This window comes from Cucurbita pepo, chromosome 4, assembly GCF_057944985.1.
Source record: "Cucurbita pepo subsp. pepo isolate OVF chromosome 4, ASM5794498v1, whole genome shotgun sequence".
NCBI classification, from domain to species: domain Eukaryota; kingdom Viridiplantae; phylum Streptophyta; class Magnoliopsida; order Cucurbitales; family Cucurbitaceae; genus Cucurbita; species Cucurbita pepo.
Window position 1 is genome coordinate 4,621,592 of NC_141801.1, and position 17,167 is coordinate 4,638,758.

At 34.5% G+C, this 17,167-nt stretch overlaps 1 protein-coding gene and 1 non-coding gene across 2 annotated transcripts; both read left to right on the forward strand.

Moving 5' to 3' along the window:
- Nucleotides 1–5,239: 5,239 nt before the first annotated feature.
- Nucleotides 5,240–5,356, forward strand: LOC111794153 (U5 spliceosomal RNA). Its single transcript, XR_002815044.2, has one exon. It is a non-coding gene; the product is annotated as a U5 spliceosomal RNA (small nuclear RNA).
- Nucleotides 5,357–14,504: 9,148 nt separating this feature from the next.
- Nucleotides 14,505–16,286, forward strand: LOC111792753 (allene oxide synthase 3-like). The gene is made up of 2 exons (XM_087123111.1): nucleotides 14,505–16,041; nucleotides 16,144–16,286. Exon 1 carries the CDS (start codon nucleotides 14,578–14,580, stop codon nucleotides 16,018–16,020), a length of 1,443 nt encoding a protein of 480 aa, XP_086979237.1. The 5' UTR covers nucleotides 14,505–14,577; the 3' UTR covers nucleotides 16,021–16,041; nucleotides 16,144–16,286.
- Nucleotides 16,287–17,167: the final 881 nt, after the last annotated feature.

Sequence of the window (17,167 nt, forward strand, 5' to 3'; positions counted from 1 at the left end):
TTCGATAGAGTGTCGTATAAGTTTAGGTTAGAATTTTAGTTAGGATAAAAGGTATTGCATGATTAGTCTAAATATTTTTGGGAAAAGGAAGTAATTAATATGATTAAAAAAAGAAAAAAAAGAAAAAGGAAAAGGAAAGAGTGTAGCTGACGTGTCAGTTGAGAATGGGTTATAGACCCATTCCTTCTCGAAGAACACGTGGCAGAATTGTAGAGTGTGTTTAATTCAATGTGTACCTAAAAAGGTTTTCAATGCCCAATTTAAGATTCTTTGAAATTTTTCCTTCTAAAATGGTTTGAATAAATCAACAAAATACCATTTATTCCTCTAATTATTTATTTATCTGGATTTACGTATTTTATTATTTTTATTATATATGTTTATTAGGAAATCTTCTTATAAATTATTTATTTATTTTGATAATGTCTCCCTCTCCTTTTTTATGTTTCTAAACTCATGATCATTCCCTAAATTAGGGGATGTGAGACTTTCATCATCCAACACCTCTATTTGAACAAAGTACGCCTCCTCCCTTAATCGAGGCTCGACTCCTTTTCTTTTGGAGTTCTTTGTTCGACATCTGTACCAATCTATTGACAAACTCCTTTTCTTTTGGAGTTCTTTGTTCGACATCTGTACCAATCTATTGACACAACTGACTCCTACGCCTCCTCCCCTTAATCGAGGCTCAACTCCTTTTTCTTTTGGAGTTATTTGTTCGACATTTGAGGATAGATTTACCAATCTATTGACACAACTAAGTTTATAGGGTATGACTCTAATACCATTTGTAACAGCCCACCATATCTACCGTTAGCAGATATTGTCCTCCTCGGACTCTCCACAATGGTATGATATTGTCCATTTTGAGTATAAGCTTTCATGGCTTTGTTTTGGGCTTTCTCGAGAAGCCTCATCCCAATGGAGAGAGTATTATTTGTTTATAAACTTATGATCATTTCCTAAATTAGCCACTTTTATCATGGGGCCATAATTGTTTTGGCCTTTTTTTTTTTAATATATTATTATTATTTGGGGGTTACATTTTAGAACCTTTATTAAACTATACTGTAATGAACAAAATTCTAAAAAGATAATGATTGTTTTAAAATAATAGATTCTAGAACCAAAAAAAAAAAAAAAAAAAAAAAAATCATTATATATATTTTTTAAGACACTAATTTTTTCCGATGAACAAGTGGAAAAAAATTAATATTTAATTTTGTTGTAAATAAACATATAATTAATAATTAAAAGAGTAAAAAAGTGAGATGATATTAGGTAACACTCTGGTTTGGTAATTTGCACACACGTTTCCTACAACCAAACAAAACCTACACTATTTGAATCCAAATATTAAATTTTAATAATTAATATATTTTGTAAATAAGAAAAAGGGAGAGAATAAAAGTTGGGGAAAATGAATAATATAGTTTTATACATTTCTTTTAAATACAAGACATCACAACCAAGATGAAAATGATGATAACACCAACATGTTTTTCTTTCTCACATATCATTCAAAAACCCTAATTTTTAATTTTTTTTTATAAGCTCGTGTGTGTAACCTTTGTAATGGCCCAACTGACACAATATCTACTCCTCAACAGTGTGGATAGATCTTAAAATATTATTACTCAAGAAACCATACAAGAAACCATACAGAATTAAGAATGAGAAATGCATTGATATTTACAACTAATACCTCCAAATAAAAAAAATATAAACTAACTAAATCTTCATAATAAAATAAAATATACCACTAATCAAATATTAACTAATGAGAAACATTTTGACTAATTCAAACTATCAATAAGTTGCACTCAACATTTTTTAAAAGCTTCTACTAGGGAGAGGTTTCCACACCCTTATATAGAGAATGCTTGGTTCTCCTCTCCAACCGATGTGAGATCTCACAATCCACCTCCTTTTGGGGCCAGCGAGGATGTTGACACTTGTTCCTCTCTCCAATCGATGTGGGATCTCACTATTGACTCGAGGGCCATATGTCCTTGTTGGCACCTGTTCTTCTCTCCGATCGATGTAGGACCTCACAATGGTACCATTCGTAATGGGTTAAAACCTATGTTATCATGACAACCTTACAATGTGTTTCATTTTCATCTTGACAATCTTCAACCCAAATAAACAACAACTACATTTTCAACGGGTTAAAACCTATGTTATCGACCAAAAAGTTAGAATTTGATCTTCGGTCACACCATACAATATAAGAATAATATCCATAGTTTGTAACCCAGTTAGGCATAGATGAAACAATTTTCCAAACTCTTGCTTTCGTTGTTTGTGGAAGGCATCTGATACTTCACTTTCTAGAGAAAAACAGGAGTGTCTAGAAATTTCCATGAAAATGGCCCATCCATTGGGAAACACTTAAGTATTTGATTACTTGTCTCTTATCTTTCAAAGAACAAGTACACTTGATAAGAACACCTTTTTCTCTCTTTGTTTTTTTTTTTTTTTTTTTTTTTTTAATTTTGGAGGAAGGGATGTGAAAAGATGAATAGAGAGGGATGAAGGTTGTGTTCATCATGATTTGGTGTTTGTAGGGTTTTGAATCTTTTTTGGAAAAAAGGTGATGTGGGTTGGATTCTTGTTAGTGGAGTATGGGCATGTTGGTGGATATGTTTTTGACTAAATTATTGAAGTGTTTTTGTTTCCAAAAGCATGAGAGAGCTTGGAAGGACCATCTAACCATGTCGGAAAAGGAGCAAAGGGTTCGAGTTCGGGTTCCAAAATTCCCCGAGGATTCATGAAGCAACCGTTAAAAAAATTAACCAAAATAAGTATATAAGTGAATTAATCCTAAGATACTTCGACCAATTCTTCTCAAACAGTAGAGTAATTCCTATAATTTAAAAAATAAAAATAAAAAATAAACCCGGAGAAGAAATGTCGAGCAAAAGGAGAAAATGGATTTTATGCATATTGATGTAGCTTGAAGAGTTTATCCAATAAGTATTAAATTTTCCTTTTCTTTTATTATAATTTCGTTGCAATTATTTAAATTTTTTTAATCCTTCTTTACAAAAATAAGAATATATTAAAATTGGTCAAAAGTAGCAACCAAACTAATTAAAAAAAAAAAAAAAACAAAGGAAACAAACAAAGAAAAGAGCAGATATGGATATTGTTAAACTGTTTCGAATTATTTGTATGCAAATAATATCATAACGAACGTATATTTTCATTTGTATAAGTAATTTTTAAATATATTATGAAATCATATTATTTAATAAATAGGACGTAAGTGAAATTGTATTTGTTAAATACTTTTTTTTTCTTGAACCATAAAAATTGAGATTTTCAATAAAAATAATATATATATATATATATATACTCTACTCGTGCAAAGTCTCTATGTTTGTGTGAAGTCTAACACATGAACCATTGTAATATTTAGAGAAATAGTTCTGCAGAACTTTGAATTTGAAATTGATGTCGTGGACTCACCCAAGTTGACTTGGATTTCAAAAGACAAAATTGAACTTTAGGGACACCTAAGCTAATCTTAATTATGTGAGTGACCTTACTCTTGGAGTTAGGTAGTTGAATGACGTATAATGTTGTATGTCTTATGGCCTATGCATGCACAATATTGTTTATGTTATGTTGTGATATCCATTGCGTCATGTTGTAAATGAAATGAATTACTATATACGTCATGTTATGTATTGTCACGTAAAGTTATGTGATGGATTATTTGATTGATTTCCATGTCTACATGATACATATATGCACAATGTCATAGATGAAGGGAAAAGGGAATGATGTTAATGTTACGCTATGAATAAAAATCATGGGGACCTCATGCATGTATGTATGTCATGTGCATCGAGATACTTCCCCTTTATACTATGCTATTACATACATGTACCTTCAATATTTATGTTCGTCATGAAATCATGCGAGCCTTTCCTTTTTTGTGGCGTCCGGTGATGCATTAACGCGTTGTGCTCGACCAAGTCAAGCTTAGAGGGTATGTATACGAGCCCGCCAGGTGGGTCCATGTGCGTGTACGTAGGACGTATGTGCGAAAGTATTGCACATCCAACCATACCCGGAACTAAAAAGAGCCTAATGTCATGTTACGATTCTAAAGGATAGGTCCCAAACTTGTTATGTGTGTGATTGCATTACTAACCTCAATAGTGGGGTGACTTACTGATTATTTTTTAAAATATTCAAACCACGTGCTACCATTATATTTTTCAGATAAAGGTAAAGCTCATATGCACGGATAATGGTGAAGGTTGGAATGACCAGGAAAATCAAGATAGAGTAATACTATGCATTATTTTACTTTAGTAGTGAATAGGTCGTTTCTTTATATTTTATGTTAAAAGACTGTTATTTCAAATTTCTTGTTCTTGAATTAAATGTGTAAGTCAATAAGTGTTTATTATGAATTTCCGCCTATATATTTAAAGCATGCACGTGGTGACATTACTAATTTAAGCAAGAAAATTAAGGGTGTTACAATTCAGACCAACATTTTGAAGTTTGAATATTATACCTAATAACCTCAACATTCTCCTCCAACTCGCAACATAATCACTTTACTCGTCTTAAATTGTTGACTATCTACATAAACCAACACAGGTCGTTTAAGTATATTTTGTCTTTATTCACATACTTCTTAAGAAAAATCTCTTTGAATTAACCAAACATGCTTAATTTTAGAGTTTCTATTCATTAAAGCCACGGAACAAGATTCACGTATTTTTTAACCATAGTTTCATATCTTTAGGATCACTCTCATTCGAATGTGATATCGGTTCATCCTTGTATCTCTCTTTGGGTATCCCGTGATGCGTAGAAAATCAAAGCTACTATTTAGAAGAAAAAAAAAACTAAAAATATATACATAAGTAACACAAGTGTTGTTGCTTTCAATTTTGAAACTATAGCTTACCTTCTTTGCTACCACTTTGATACCCATTTTTGATACTCAATACTATCCTTTATTTGAATTGCAATACTCATTAAAAGATCAATAATGTTATTTTATTATTCTATTTACAAAAGAAATAAATAAAAACAAGTTTAAGCCCAATGAAGCCCACATCACAAAAATTGGGCCACAATGTTTTAGCCCAAGGAAGCCCATAACTCTAAATGGGCTGCGGGTTAGAGAACTCCCACATCGGAAATTCGCTATGTTACGTAAATGACGAACGCCTATAAAAGGAGCATCCAAGCTTGGTACCAGACACGGAGCCGTGCGGTGAGCACAGAGCGAACTATTCTTTCGCCTTTTACTAAAGAATACCGTGTGCTCGCCGCATATAGCGGCATACGCCTATTTTTGGAGGGTTGCCCCGTGCGGGAAACTCCTGCAGCTTGCAGTTTAAATGTTCATTACTAAGCTTATACTATTTTCTTGTCCGCTTCTTCTCTAAGCTCATTTCTTATTATAATTGTAATTTTAACTGAAAGCTCATAAATAATAATAGGATGGTTGGATAAAATTGATGACACTTAAAATGGTCTTAGAGGTTCTCTGTAAGGGACGTATGTGGATGGAGTTGCTTCAATTTTTAAAGAGTTTAGCTTTTTCTAAACTAAGATAGTAACGTGATGATCAAACCTTGTTTTTCATTAAGACCATTTTAATCTAGTCATTGAAGGTTTGAAATTTATTGGGCTTTGCCCGCGCAGGTTTTGTATGAACGAAAATACATAATACATCATAGACACGTGCCATAAACGATGAAGACTCTATGCATATTGTATGTTCACGTGCATTGAGATACTTCTCCGTTATGATCAATACAGATGCGTACACTACAATGATACGATATGATATTATGTACACCATGATACTGTGCGCTCCCTTCCCTCCAGTACAATGTAGGCGTATGCTAGTTGAAGGTCGAGGGGGGTACGGTATTTGTTTTTCTGCTATAATTGTTGAAATGATTTTGTTATGAATATACATTTCTTAATTAATTAATGTATTTAGTAGCGACTTTATTATAATAGAAAAATAGGGTCGTTACATCACTAATAAAGATTAGTGGGCAATTCTCAAGCAGTCTCGAAATAGTACGATAACCATAATCATGAGAGAGTGTTCTTCGTGCATACCAACTACTATGATACCTAAATGGACTCTTGCTTTTACCTAGACAAGTTCACTACTAGAAGATAGTTGGAGATCCTCTAACATCCTCTAACATCGTATATCATGTGCCTATAGAATGGAACATTGTATCTACCAATTGCTCTCATACAAACGCGCACCTTAACAATCTAAACAGTCTACTATTAAAGGTCAACTAACGACCCTCTAGTACCCCCCACATTGTATAATCCTAAGAGGAGCAACTTCATGCCTCAACCCGCTACTACGATACTCTAATAAACTCTTACGTTTATCTAGATAAGTTCACTGCTAGAGGTTAGTTGGTGACCTCCTAGCAGCCTCAAAACACAATAGCTTAATCACGATTATATAAGAGTATAGTAAATTGCGTAACTCGATAAGTCAAAATAAAAAAATTCAACATATATTCAATCATATTTCTCTTCTACCATTCTTTAATAGGTTCTATTCAAGCAAGGAAGTGTTCCATATAGCTGCATACCTCTTTTTTTCTTTTTCTTTCTTTCTTTATTTCTCGACCGGTTGATATTCTCTTCATCGTCGAGTAATCTTCCATCATCTTTGAATTACCTTGTAGCTTACACATCGTTAGGCTTGTTCAACCATTGATCGTTTTGGCTATAGGAAAGAATAACCTCACCCAAGAAGAAAATAAAGAAAACTCTGGTATAATGTGACTATTGATTTTGTTCGGTTAAGTTGGAACAACCATATTCAACTTAACTAGATCGTTTCATTTATCTTCGATTTCGTAGCTTGTTTAGATCATAATAATTTTTAGTAGGATTTTAAAGCTTGACCTAAAGTCAAAATGAACCCGATATTTTCACATCCTAAAATTTTCGTGAGGTTAATAGCAATTTGGACAACTTTTGATAAGTTCAACTTAAAGTTGAATGTCAAATACGGTTAAGAATGAGAAATAGAAATAGAATTGGGATCGAAAGTATGATCTTCATTAATGTTTAGCACGTTTCAAACTATCAACTAATACTTAAAAATTAGGAAAAATATATAACTAACTAAATCTTGTAAATAAGATAAAATATAATGTTAATCAAATCTAAGATAAAATATAATACTAACAACTCCCAAAATATACCAGATATATTCCCTAACTAATTATTAAAATATATCTCCAAATATCATATTTTAATACTCCCCCTCAAACTCCCAAAATATCTCAGATATACTCCCCGACTAATTATTAAAATATATCTCCAAATATCACATCTTAATACTCCCCTCAAGTTGGAAAGTATATGTCAATCACATCTAACTTGTCCTTCAAAAAATCAAACTGATGTCTTCCCAAAGCTTTAGTGAAAACATCTGTCAATTGCATTTTAGTCGAGACATAACACGGTTTGATGATTCCAGCTTGTAACTTTTCTCGAACTATATGACAATCTATTTCAATGTGTTTTGTACATTCGTGAAAAACTGGATTGGCTGCTATATGTAATGCTGCTTGATTATCACAATATAATAATGCTGGTTCGGATAGTGGAACATTCAAGTCTTGAAGAATGTATCTTAACCAAGTTAACTCTAAACAAGTATTTTCCATAGCTCGATACGCGGCTTCTGCTGATGATCTGGACACATTAGTCTGCTTTTTAGACTTCCAAGAAATAATTGAATTTCCGAGGAAAATGCAGAACCCAGAAATAGATCGTCTGGAAGTTCGACAACCACCCTAGTCAGAATCGCAATATGCTTGTAATCTTAAATTGTTTTCCGATGCTAGTAGAAGTCCTTGACCAAGAGTACCTTTGATGTATCTCAGAACTCGAAGAGCTGCCTCCAATGTGATTTTCTTGGTTCATGCATAAATTGACTAAGCATACGAACTGAATAAACTATGTCAGGCCTAGTAACGGTCAAATATATTAATCTGCCAATCAACCGTCTGTATTTAATTGGATCATTCAACTTCTCTCCTTCAATTAAAGAAAGTTTCAGATTTTGCTCCATAGGAAATTTTTCTGGACGTGCTCCTGTAAGATCTGTGTCTTGAAGGATATCTAGAGCATACTTCCTTTGAGACATAAAAATTCATTTTCTAGACCGAGAAAATTCAATGCCTAGAAAATATTTCAAATTCCCTAAATCTTTGATAAGGAATTTCTTGAGTAAACTAGTCTTGAGATATTGAATTTCTTTGAGATCATTGCCTGTCAACAGAATATCATCAACATAGATTAGAACTGCAGTGAAAGAAGTACCTCTACTCTTAGTAATAAAGAGTAATCTGCTTTCGATTGAGTGTAGCCTGCATTTTGTATAGTGATAGAAAATATGGAGAACCAATTGTGAGAAGCATGTTTTAATCCATAAAGAGATTTATGGAGCCGACATACTGTATTCTCCCCCTGTCGGCGAAGACCTGGTGGTAAAGACATATAGACTTCCTCGTCTAGATTACCATGGAGAAAGACATTTTGAACATCCAACTAATGGGTGACCCATTTTCGAGCAGCAGCAACAGTGAGTAAGCAACGAAGTGTAGTAAGTTTCGCTGTAGGAGAAAATGTCTCTGTGTAATCAATACTTTCAACCTGAGTGTATCCCTTTGCTACCAGTCGAGCTTTATAACGTTCAACAGAACCATCAGAGTTGTATTTAATTTTGTATACCCAACGACAACCAATAGCTTTATGACCAGGTGGTAGAGGAACGAGAGACCAAGTATGATTATGTTCCAAAGCTGCAATTTCATCATTCATAGCCTGCTGCCATAACGGGTCACCAACTGCTTCGTCATAGGTTTTAGGTTCTGTCTGGGATGTAATAAGAGCTACAAAAGCACGTTGAGTAGGAGAAAAACGAGAGAATGAAAGGTAATGATGAAGTGGATACCTGGTGTCAGTGCTGGGACTTGAGCTAGAGGTTAAATGATTCGCTCCAGAAGACATCTTATAATCCTTATGCCAAGCTGGAGGTTGTTTAGTACGAGTAGAACGTCGGAGTGGAGCTGATATATCAGATGGGATAGAATTATTAGTGGGTGAATCTGGAGAAGGAACAGAAGGTGGAGGAGACGACGAAGTAGTAGGTGAAGGAATAGGAGGTGAAGGAGGAATAGGATCATGAAGTGGTACAATAGGAGTCGAATGAGCTAATGTCAAAGTTTGTGAAGTGAAGCTGATGAAAAAGGAAAATCATCTTCACAAAATTTAACATCACAGCTGATAAAGAATTTGTGAGATTGCATGTCATACAACTTGTAACCTTTATGACCATAAGAATATCCTACGAAAACACAAGGAATTGCCCGGGGTTCAAATTTTGCTTAGGATGTACTATAGTTGCAACATTTACAACAAAAACTTTAAGATGATGAAATGTAGGTGGTCGTTTGTAGAGTGCTTCAAAGGGTGTCTTGTTAGATAACAATGGTGATGGCATCCTATTTATAAGATAAACAGCAGTTAAAATGCACTCTCCCCAAAAATTAAGTGGAACCTGTGACTGAAAGAGAAGAGCCCTAGCTATATTTAGGATATGACGATGCTTACGTTCTACGATTCCATTTTGTTGTGGAGTATAGACAAGTGCGCTGAAATTCAATGCCACAAGAAGTAAAAAATGGTTGCAAAGATAGAAACTCAGTCCCATTATCTGATCGAACTATTTTGATAGTAGTATGAAATTGAGTTTGAACGAATTTAACAAAGCTCATTAACAAATGATGTACTTCCGACTTATGTTGCATTAGAAAAACCCAAGTACATCGAGTAAAATCATCAACAATAGTGAGAAAAAATGCAAACCAGAATGGGTAGGAATTTTATGTGGTCCCCAAACATCACAATGTATCAGATCAAAGGCAGAATGGGTTGTTATTGAATTCTTGGGAAAGACAACCTAGTTTGTTTTGCTAACGGGCAGATACTACAGTTATGAGAATAACTAGCATTATTAAGATGCAATTGATCAGCTAGAAATTTAAAACGAGAAAAAGAAGGATGACCTAGGCGTAAATGCCGCAAATCAGATGACTGAGATATTTGATGAGCTGAAGATTTGATTGTAGATGAAGAAATATGATAGAGACCTCCAAATTGTTTACCCGAGCCAATCATCTTCCCCGTAGCCAAGTCCTGCATGACACAAGAATCAGGATAGAAGGTGACATAACATTTCAAGTCATTGGTAAGTTTGCTTATGGACATTAGGTTTAAATTGAATGAAGACACACATAAAACATTGTTTAATTTAAGGTTGGGGCTAAGGGAAATATTGCCAGTATGCGACAATGTGCTGTCCCTCCATTAGGTAAATTTATTGTAGACATGATGGCAGCCTTCGGTTCAGTCATAACAGAAGATTTTGATACTATATGATCCGTAGCTCCACTATCGAGAATCCATGAATTAGAACTCGCAGAGTTAATAGATAATGTAGATACCGGAAACAAACCTGCAACATTGACGTGATTGTCAGAATTACCAGAAGGGTGATGATTGATTGTAGATAAGGCTTGTGCTATCTGTTGTGATTGTTGCGTTGATTGACTTGTCTTGCCCTTCTATAATTATTTTTCTGTCGACACCGATCTTCTGTATGTCCCCTTCTATCACAAAATTTACAGTGAAACTTAAGGATTCGACACTCATTAATTGTATGACCACTTTTATTGCAGTGTTCACATGATTTGTCCTCGGTAAATTTTGAATATGTTGTTTTCTTCTGCACAGCTAATGCAATCGAGAAATTCTCAGTAGGTTCAGAAGTTACCTGACACTGCATCTCTTCTTGTACAAGTAATGAATAGGCTTGCCTCACATTAGGTAATGGAGTCATCATCAATATGTTAGATCTCACCGTTTTATAAGACTCATTGAGCCCCATGAGCAATTGCATCAACTTGTCTTCTTCGCGTTGATCAACATGTATTTGACGTTGATTACAGGTAAATGGTGTGCGGTATGCTTCCAGTTCATCCCAGAGTGCTTTGAGCTTGGTGAAATATGCTGACAGTGCCATGGTTCCTTGTGACATCGTTGCTATCGACTTTTGTATTTGAAAAATTGCTGGGGCATTCTTTTGTGAGAATTGATCGTGAAGATCAACCCACACTTGATGAGCTGTCTTGGCGTGAATAATGCCTTTAGCGATATCTGCTTCAACGGAATGAGTTAACCAAGATATTATCATACTGTTGCACTGATTCCAGAGTTCAAATTCGGTTGAATTTGCATCTTGAGACGGTTCTTCAATTGTGCCATCAATGAAGCCAATTTTCTTCTTGGCAATAAGAGCATGCATAATTGATTTACTCTAGGATTGGTAGTTTTCTCCATTTAATTTGATTGGAACAAGTGAATATCCTGGCTGATCAGAGTGATGAATATAATAGGGATGTGTTAAATCAACATCTGAAATTTTGAAGCTGGATTTGGCTGATTCCGCCATAAAGGAAAATTTGATATTCAAGAATACCAAGATCGGTGCTCTGATACCAAGTTAAGAATGAGAAATAAAAATAGAACTGCGATCGAAAGTATGATCTTCATTCATGTTTAGCACGTTTAAATAGGATACAAACTATCAACTAATACCTAAGAATCAGAAAAGATATATAACTAACTAAATCTTGTAAAAATAAAATATACGGTTAATCAAATCTAAATAAAATATACTACTAACAACTCCCAAAATATATGAGATATATTCTCTAACTAATTATTAAAATAATCTCCAAATATCATATCTTAATAAATACTATGAATTGCTCCAACATAACACACAAGCTATTATTTCACCAAGTTTGATGAAAATGAAACATTACCGTATGTTATGTATCAATATGTGTAATTTAATACTCATTATATATAAGGCCGTCCATATTGATAGGATCGACATACTTCATGTAGTTGGTATTATCGAGTTACTATGTAGAAACTATTAGACGGTAGCCAGCTAACCTCGACCCGTGAATCATCTAGATTCATGAAAGGTTACAATTAAAAACTTAAGCAAGTATTTTATTGGAAGCATGGTGTCCCATATTTGGTGTGTCGGTCTCAATTCCTCATCCCAAACAACACCAGACAATGCCTCATTAATTTAATTTATCCATGGAATATTTAATCCAATTTATTTCATTTTCTCCAAAAACTTCAAATATATATCATCATGCACAATAATTGTGTATTTTTTAATTATTTTTTCAAATAAATATTCTTTTAAAATATAATCATTTTTTTTTATTAAGTAATTTTCTTTAGAAAAAAGTAGATTAACTTTAAAATAATAAATTATATAAAAAAAAATAATTAAAATCTTGGTGATTTTGGATACCCATTATTGAAAGGGTTGCCCAAAGTGAGGAATACTTCAAATCTGATTACCCGCTCCCAATTGGTACTTACTCGACCGACAATTGTTAAGATTGCTCAACAACTCACACTCGATTTAGATGAACACAAACAACAGGACAGTACAGAGAAAATGTAAGGAGAACTCTGGGAAAAATACGAGCGATATATATAGTTTAACTTATTATCAGATATAACGATTTAGTATATATAATATTTATAGCTTTATCAGAAATAACTTTTTACTATTTATGACAATTTACTATATAGACTAAGTTATAAATAACCTAACAACAATGATGACTGTGCTACTTTTGTACTTCTTAGTTGCATCTACCTATTCTCCATAAACAACACAAAAAACAGTTACCAACGATAAACAACATATAATAAATCACGATCAACATCTTGTTTGATCAAATTAAAGATAAAAGACAGAACCATGATGAAAGATTTATAAATGGTAGAAACTACGACAAAATTGAAGATTTTTTTTTTTTTTGTAATAAAATTCGAGGGAACATAATCAAAACGGAGAAGATAGTAATTTTATTTTCAATATTTGACTTATGATAAAACTACAAAATCTAAAACAATGAATTACACTTATAATTGACTGATTAAGGTTGTTATTAATATTCTTAACAAGACATTAAGGTTGTTATTAATATTCTTAACCAGACTAATGATAACTAAATGTTACAGGAATAAGAGTTATTCTTGTATAATATTTGGTTGAGATTATCTCACTATAGTAAATAAACACATGATTTACCTTATGATGATACGCTGTAACTCACTAAAGTAACATAGCAATAGAAATATAAGGATTAAAAAATAATAATAAATAAAATAACAATTTGCGCGGTCACCAGAAAATGCGTGAATGCTGGAGAATCCATGCCTCCAATGAACTCATGATCATACCTCAAATCCTACACTTTAGCAAACCCTTAGATCTCACGGTAAGAAAAGGAAACACGGAATGTCGAGAGAAAAGGATAGATGACGGACAATTTTGTCTCGTCAGACATAAACGACGACGAAACAGAGACTTTCAATCTAGCAAACGAAAGACGAGCAAACACGCAGAGGATTAACACGACCATTGTTCTGGAAAGATGAGGACGAGCTCAACGAGTTTAACATAGTGTCAGAATGTGTAATAACAACGCCAACAAGGATGAGTTTAAGAAAAAGAATAATGTCGGAAAATCTCACTTTTTTTTTTTTTTTTTTTCAAATAGATAAGGTATTACAACGCCATGGAAGAGAGGACTAACAAGCCAAGAAACACCTTGATGCACGAGAGCAATTATGCCAAAAGGATGAATTTGTTGCTAGAACAACTCTTTTGTGTTTAGGTTCGAACCTTAGTACGTACAGATGGAGATGGGATGATATGGGAAGATTTAGATAAATAATCTGACAACTTAACTTGAAAATAGACGGTTGAATAATCGCACAAACATCCTTATCATTCTTTTTATTATTTGTTCTTTTTTTTTCAAATGGATTGTGATGTAACGGCGGCTGAGTAGGAGCGTTCTAGAGCCATGTGGCTGCATAGGGATCCAGTGTTCTCTTTAAAGATTATGAATATAATGAGAACACACACCTTCCATTCCAATTCTATTTCTCATTCTTAATATGATTCAATCTTAGCACCCTGATAACCATATATTAAAAGTGTTGTTTATTACAATGATGATGATAATTCCTAAATTTTTTGAAAACGTTAAAAAATTTATTGATATTGGGATACCAATTTAAATTAATATTTTTATTTTTGTATCTAATATAATTTTTTTAAAAAAATGGAAACTATAATTAATTTAACATTTTCTAAATATATTTCTATAATTATTATATTTGGGTATGATTACGAGTAATTTCATTTAAATAATGTTTTTAATAATAATAAAAAAATGTAAACGCGATCCACGAATTTATTAATTTATCATTTTTTTTTGTCGGGTTATTATTGCTATTATTATTATTTTGCGAAACAAATTTTAATAATCGTGTTTTTAAATTTATCATAAATATTTCCAATCTCCAATAGAACAGAAAACCAAGTTATTGCTTCCCCTTCCTTGGAGCGATCAAAGACCGGCGGCTATGGCTTCTCCTTCTTCTTCCTCTGAACTCCCTCTGAAATCCATTCCCGGCGGCTATGGCTTCCCCTTCCTTGGAGCAATCAAAGACCGATACGACTACTTCTACTTCCAAGGCAAAGACGAATTCTTCCGCTCCCGAGTCGCCAAATACCGCTCCACCGTCTTCCGCGCCAACATGCCGCCGGGCCCCTTCATCTCCTCCGACTCCAGAGTCGTCGTCCTTCTCGACGCTCTCACCTTTCAGATCCTTTTTGATACTTCTAAGGTCGAGAAACGCAATCTTCTCGATGGAACTTACATGCCCTCCTTGTCCTTCACCGGCGATATTCGTACCTGCGCCTATTTGGACCCGTCGGAAACAGAGCACTCTGTTTTGAAAAAGCTCTTCCTCTGTTTTCTGGCTTCTCGTCACGACAGGTTTATCCCTCTGTTCCGAAGCTCCTTGTCGGAGATGTTTATTAAACTTGAAGATAAAATCGCTGAGAAGAATAAGGTTGTCGATTTCAACCCGATTAGTGATTCCATGTCGTTTGACTTTATATTCCGGCTGCTCTCCGATGGGACCCCTGACTCTAAACTGGCAGCCGATGGACCTGGAATGTTCGATAAATGGCTCGCTTTCCAGCTCGCGCCACTGGCTTCCATTGGGTTGCCGAAGATATTCTCAATTTTAGAAGATCTCGTCATTCACACCATGCCACTGCCTTTCTTTCTTGTCAAAAGTGGTTACATGAAGCTTTACAATGCGTTTTACTCCTGCTCTGATTCGTTTCTAGCCGAAGCGGAGAAACAGGGGATAAACAGAGAGAAAGCGTGTCACAATTTAGTGTTTCTGGCCGGATTCAATGCGTACGGCGGAATGAAAGTACTTTTTCCGATTTTGCTGAAGTGGGTCGGCACCGCTGGGGAGGAGCTTCATCGGAATCTCGCCGACGAAATCAGAGCCGCCGTGAAGGAAGAAGGGGGATTGACATTTAGTGCAATAGAGAAGATGAGTCTATTGAAATCCGTCGTGTACGAAGCGCTGAGGATCGAGCCGCCGGTGCCATTCCAATATGCGAAAGCGAAGGAGGACATCGTGGTACAGAGCCACGATTCCGCTTTCAAGATAAAGAAAGGGGAGATCATTTTTGGGTATCAGCCGTTTGCAACTAAAGATGGAAAGGTTTTTGAGAATCCGGAGAAGTTCATCGGCGACCGGTTCGTCGGAGAAGAAGGGGCGAAGCTTCTGAAGTATGTTTACTGGTCGAACGGGAGGGAGACAGAGGAGCCGACGCCGGAGGACAAGATGTGTCCGGGGAAAAATCTGGTGGTGCTGATGGCCAGAGTAATTGTAGTGGAATTCTTCCTTCGTTACGACACGTTCTCCATCGAGGTCAACGATTTGCCGTTGGGTCCGTCGGTGAAGATCACGTCCGTCACGAAAGCCGCTGTTAAGGTCTGACAGAAATGGTCCCCCCCCAAGGTAATTTTTTTTTTTCCAATTTTTCAAAATTTAATTTAAGAAGGGGTAAATTAATAATAATGTAAAACTGAGGGACTAACAAGGTTAATTGATGATTGTCAGAATAATTGAAGAACACATGATCAACGGTGGGGATTAAAAGAGTAAGTTCTTCGTTTTCCACGTGGTTTTATCTTCACATAAATCTTTTTTTAGGATTTAACTATAATAATTAAATAAATGTATTTTTTTCCTTTCTGTTGATGATGTCTGATGTGAATCATCCAAAATTATGTTGTTTCATTAATAATTTAAGATTCTAATTGTTGGATCATGAAAGTCCCACGTCGACTAATTTAGGGAAGGATCATAAGTTTATATTAAAAAAACATTCTCTCCATTGATACGCGGCTTTTTGAGAAGCCCAAAGCATTGTCACGTTTATTTATTTATTTTTAATTATTTAAAAGTTTTGTACTATAACTAAAATATCGAACAAGTCATAAAGATTCACAACCATCCTAACAAACACATGTCAATTCATAATCATTTAAACGAACATATTAGTTCGATCAATATAATCACTACAACTACCTTATTAAAATTTTAGCTCCAATAGAATTTTACCTAACAAGCAAAATTTGGGTTGAAATGTCTACCACCATAATAATTGACGTCATGGGTAGGAGTCGACTCTCCTTTTTGGATTTTGAAACTTCTCGAGACATCAAGGAAAATGTTTTAGATCAATTCGAGCTCATTCGAAATAAGTATAATACCTCAGTCTTTATTTGGTCAAATTGAAAACAATAATCGAGAACAACTTAAGATGGGCGTTTATTCCATCGTACAAATGTACATGTCATCAAGAGAAAGTAGTATACATACGGGACACGCACACCAATACTTGTGTTTAGTTCGACTACTCGGATAGTGCTCGAATTTTTCTCGTACGAGTCCATAGGTATGCTAAAAGGGTTGCAAACACCTTCACAACTTCAACTTCAACTTCCGTTTTAGTTTCTTCCACTTCTTCTATTCTCTTCTAAACTTCCCTTCCAATCAAAGCCTTCTCCAATGATTCTTCCGTAAGCGAATAGGAATGGTGTTCGATATTTACGTTGAATTTATCTGCTTTTTGGATATG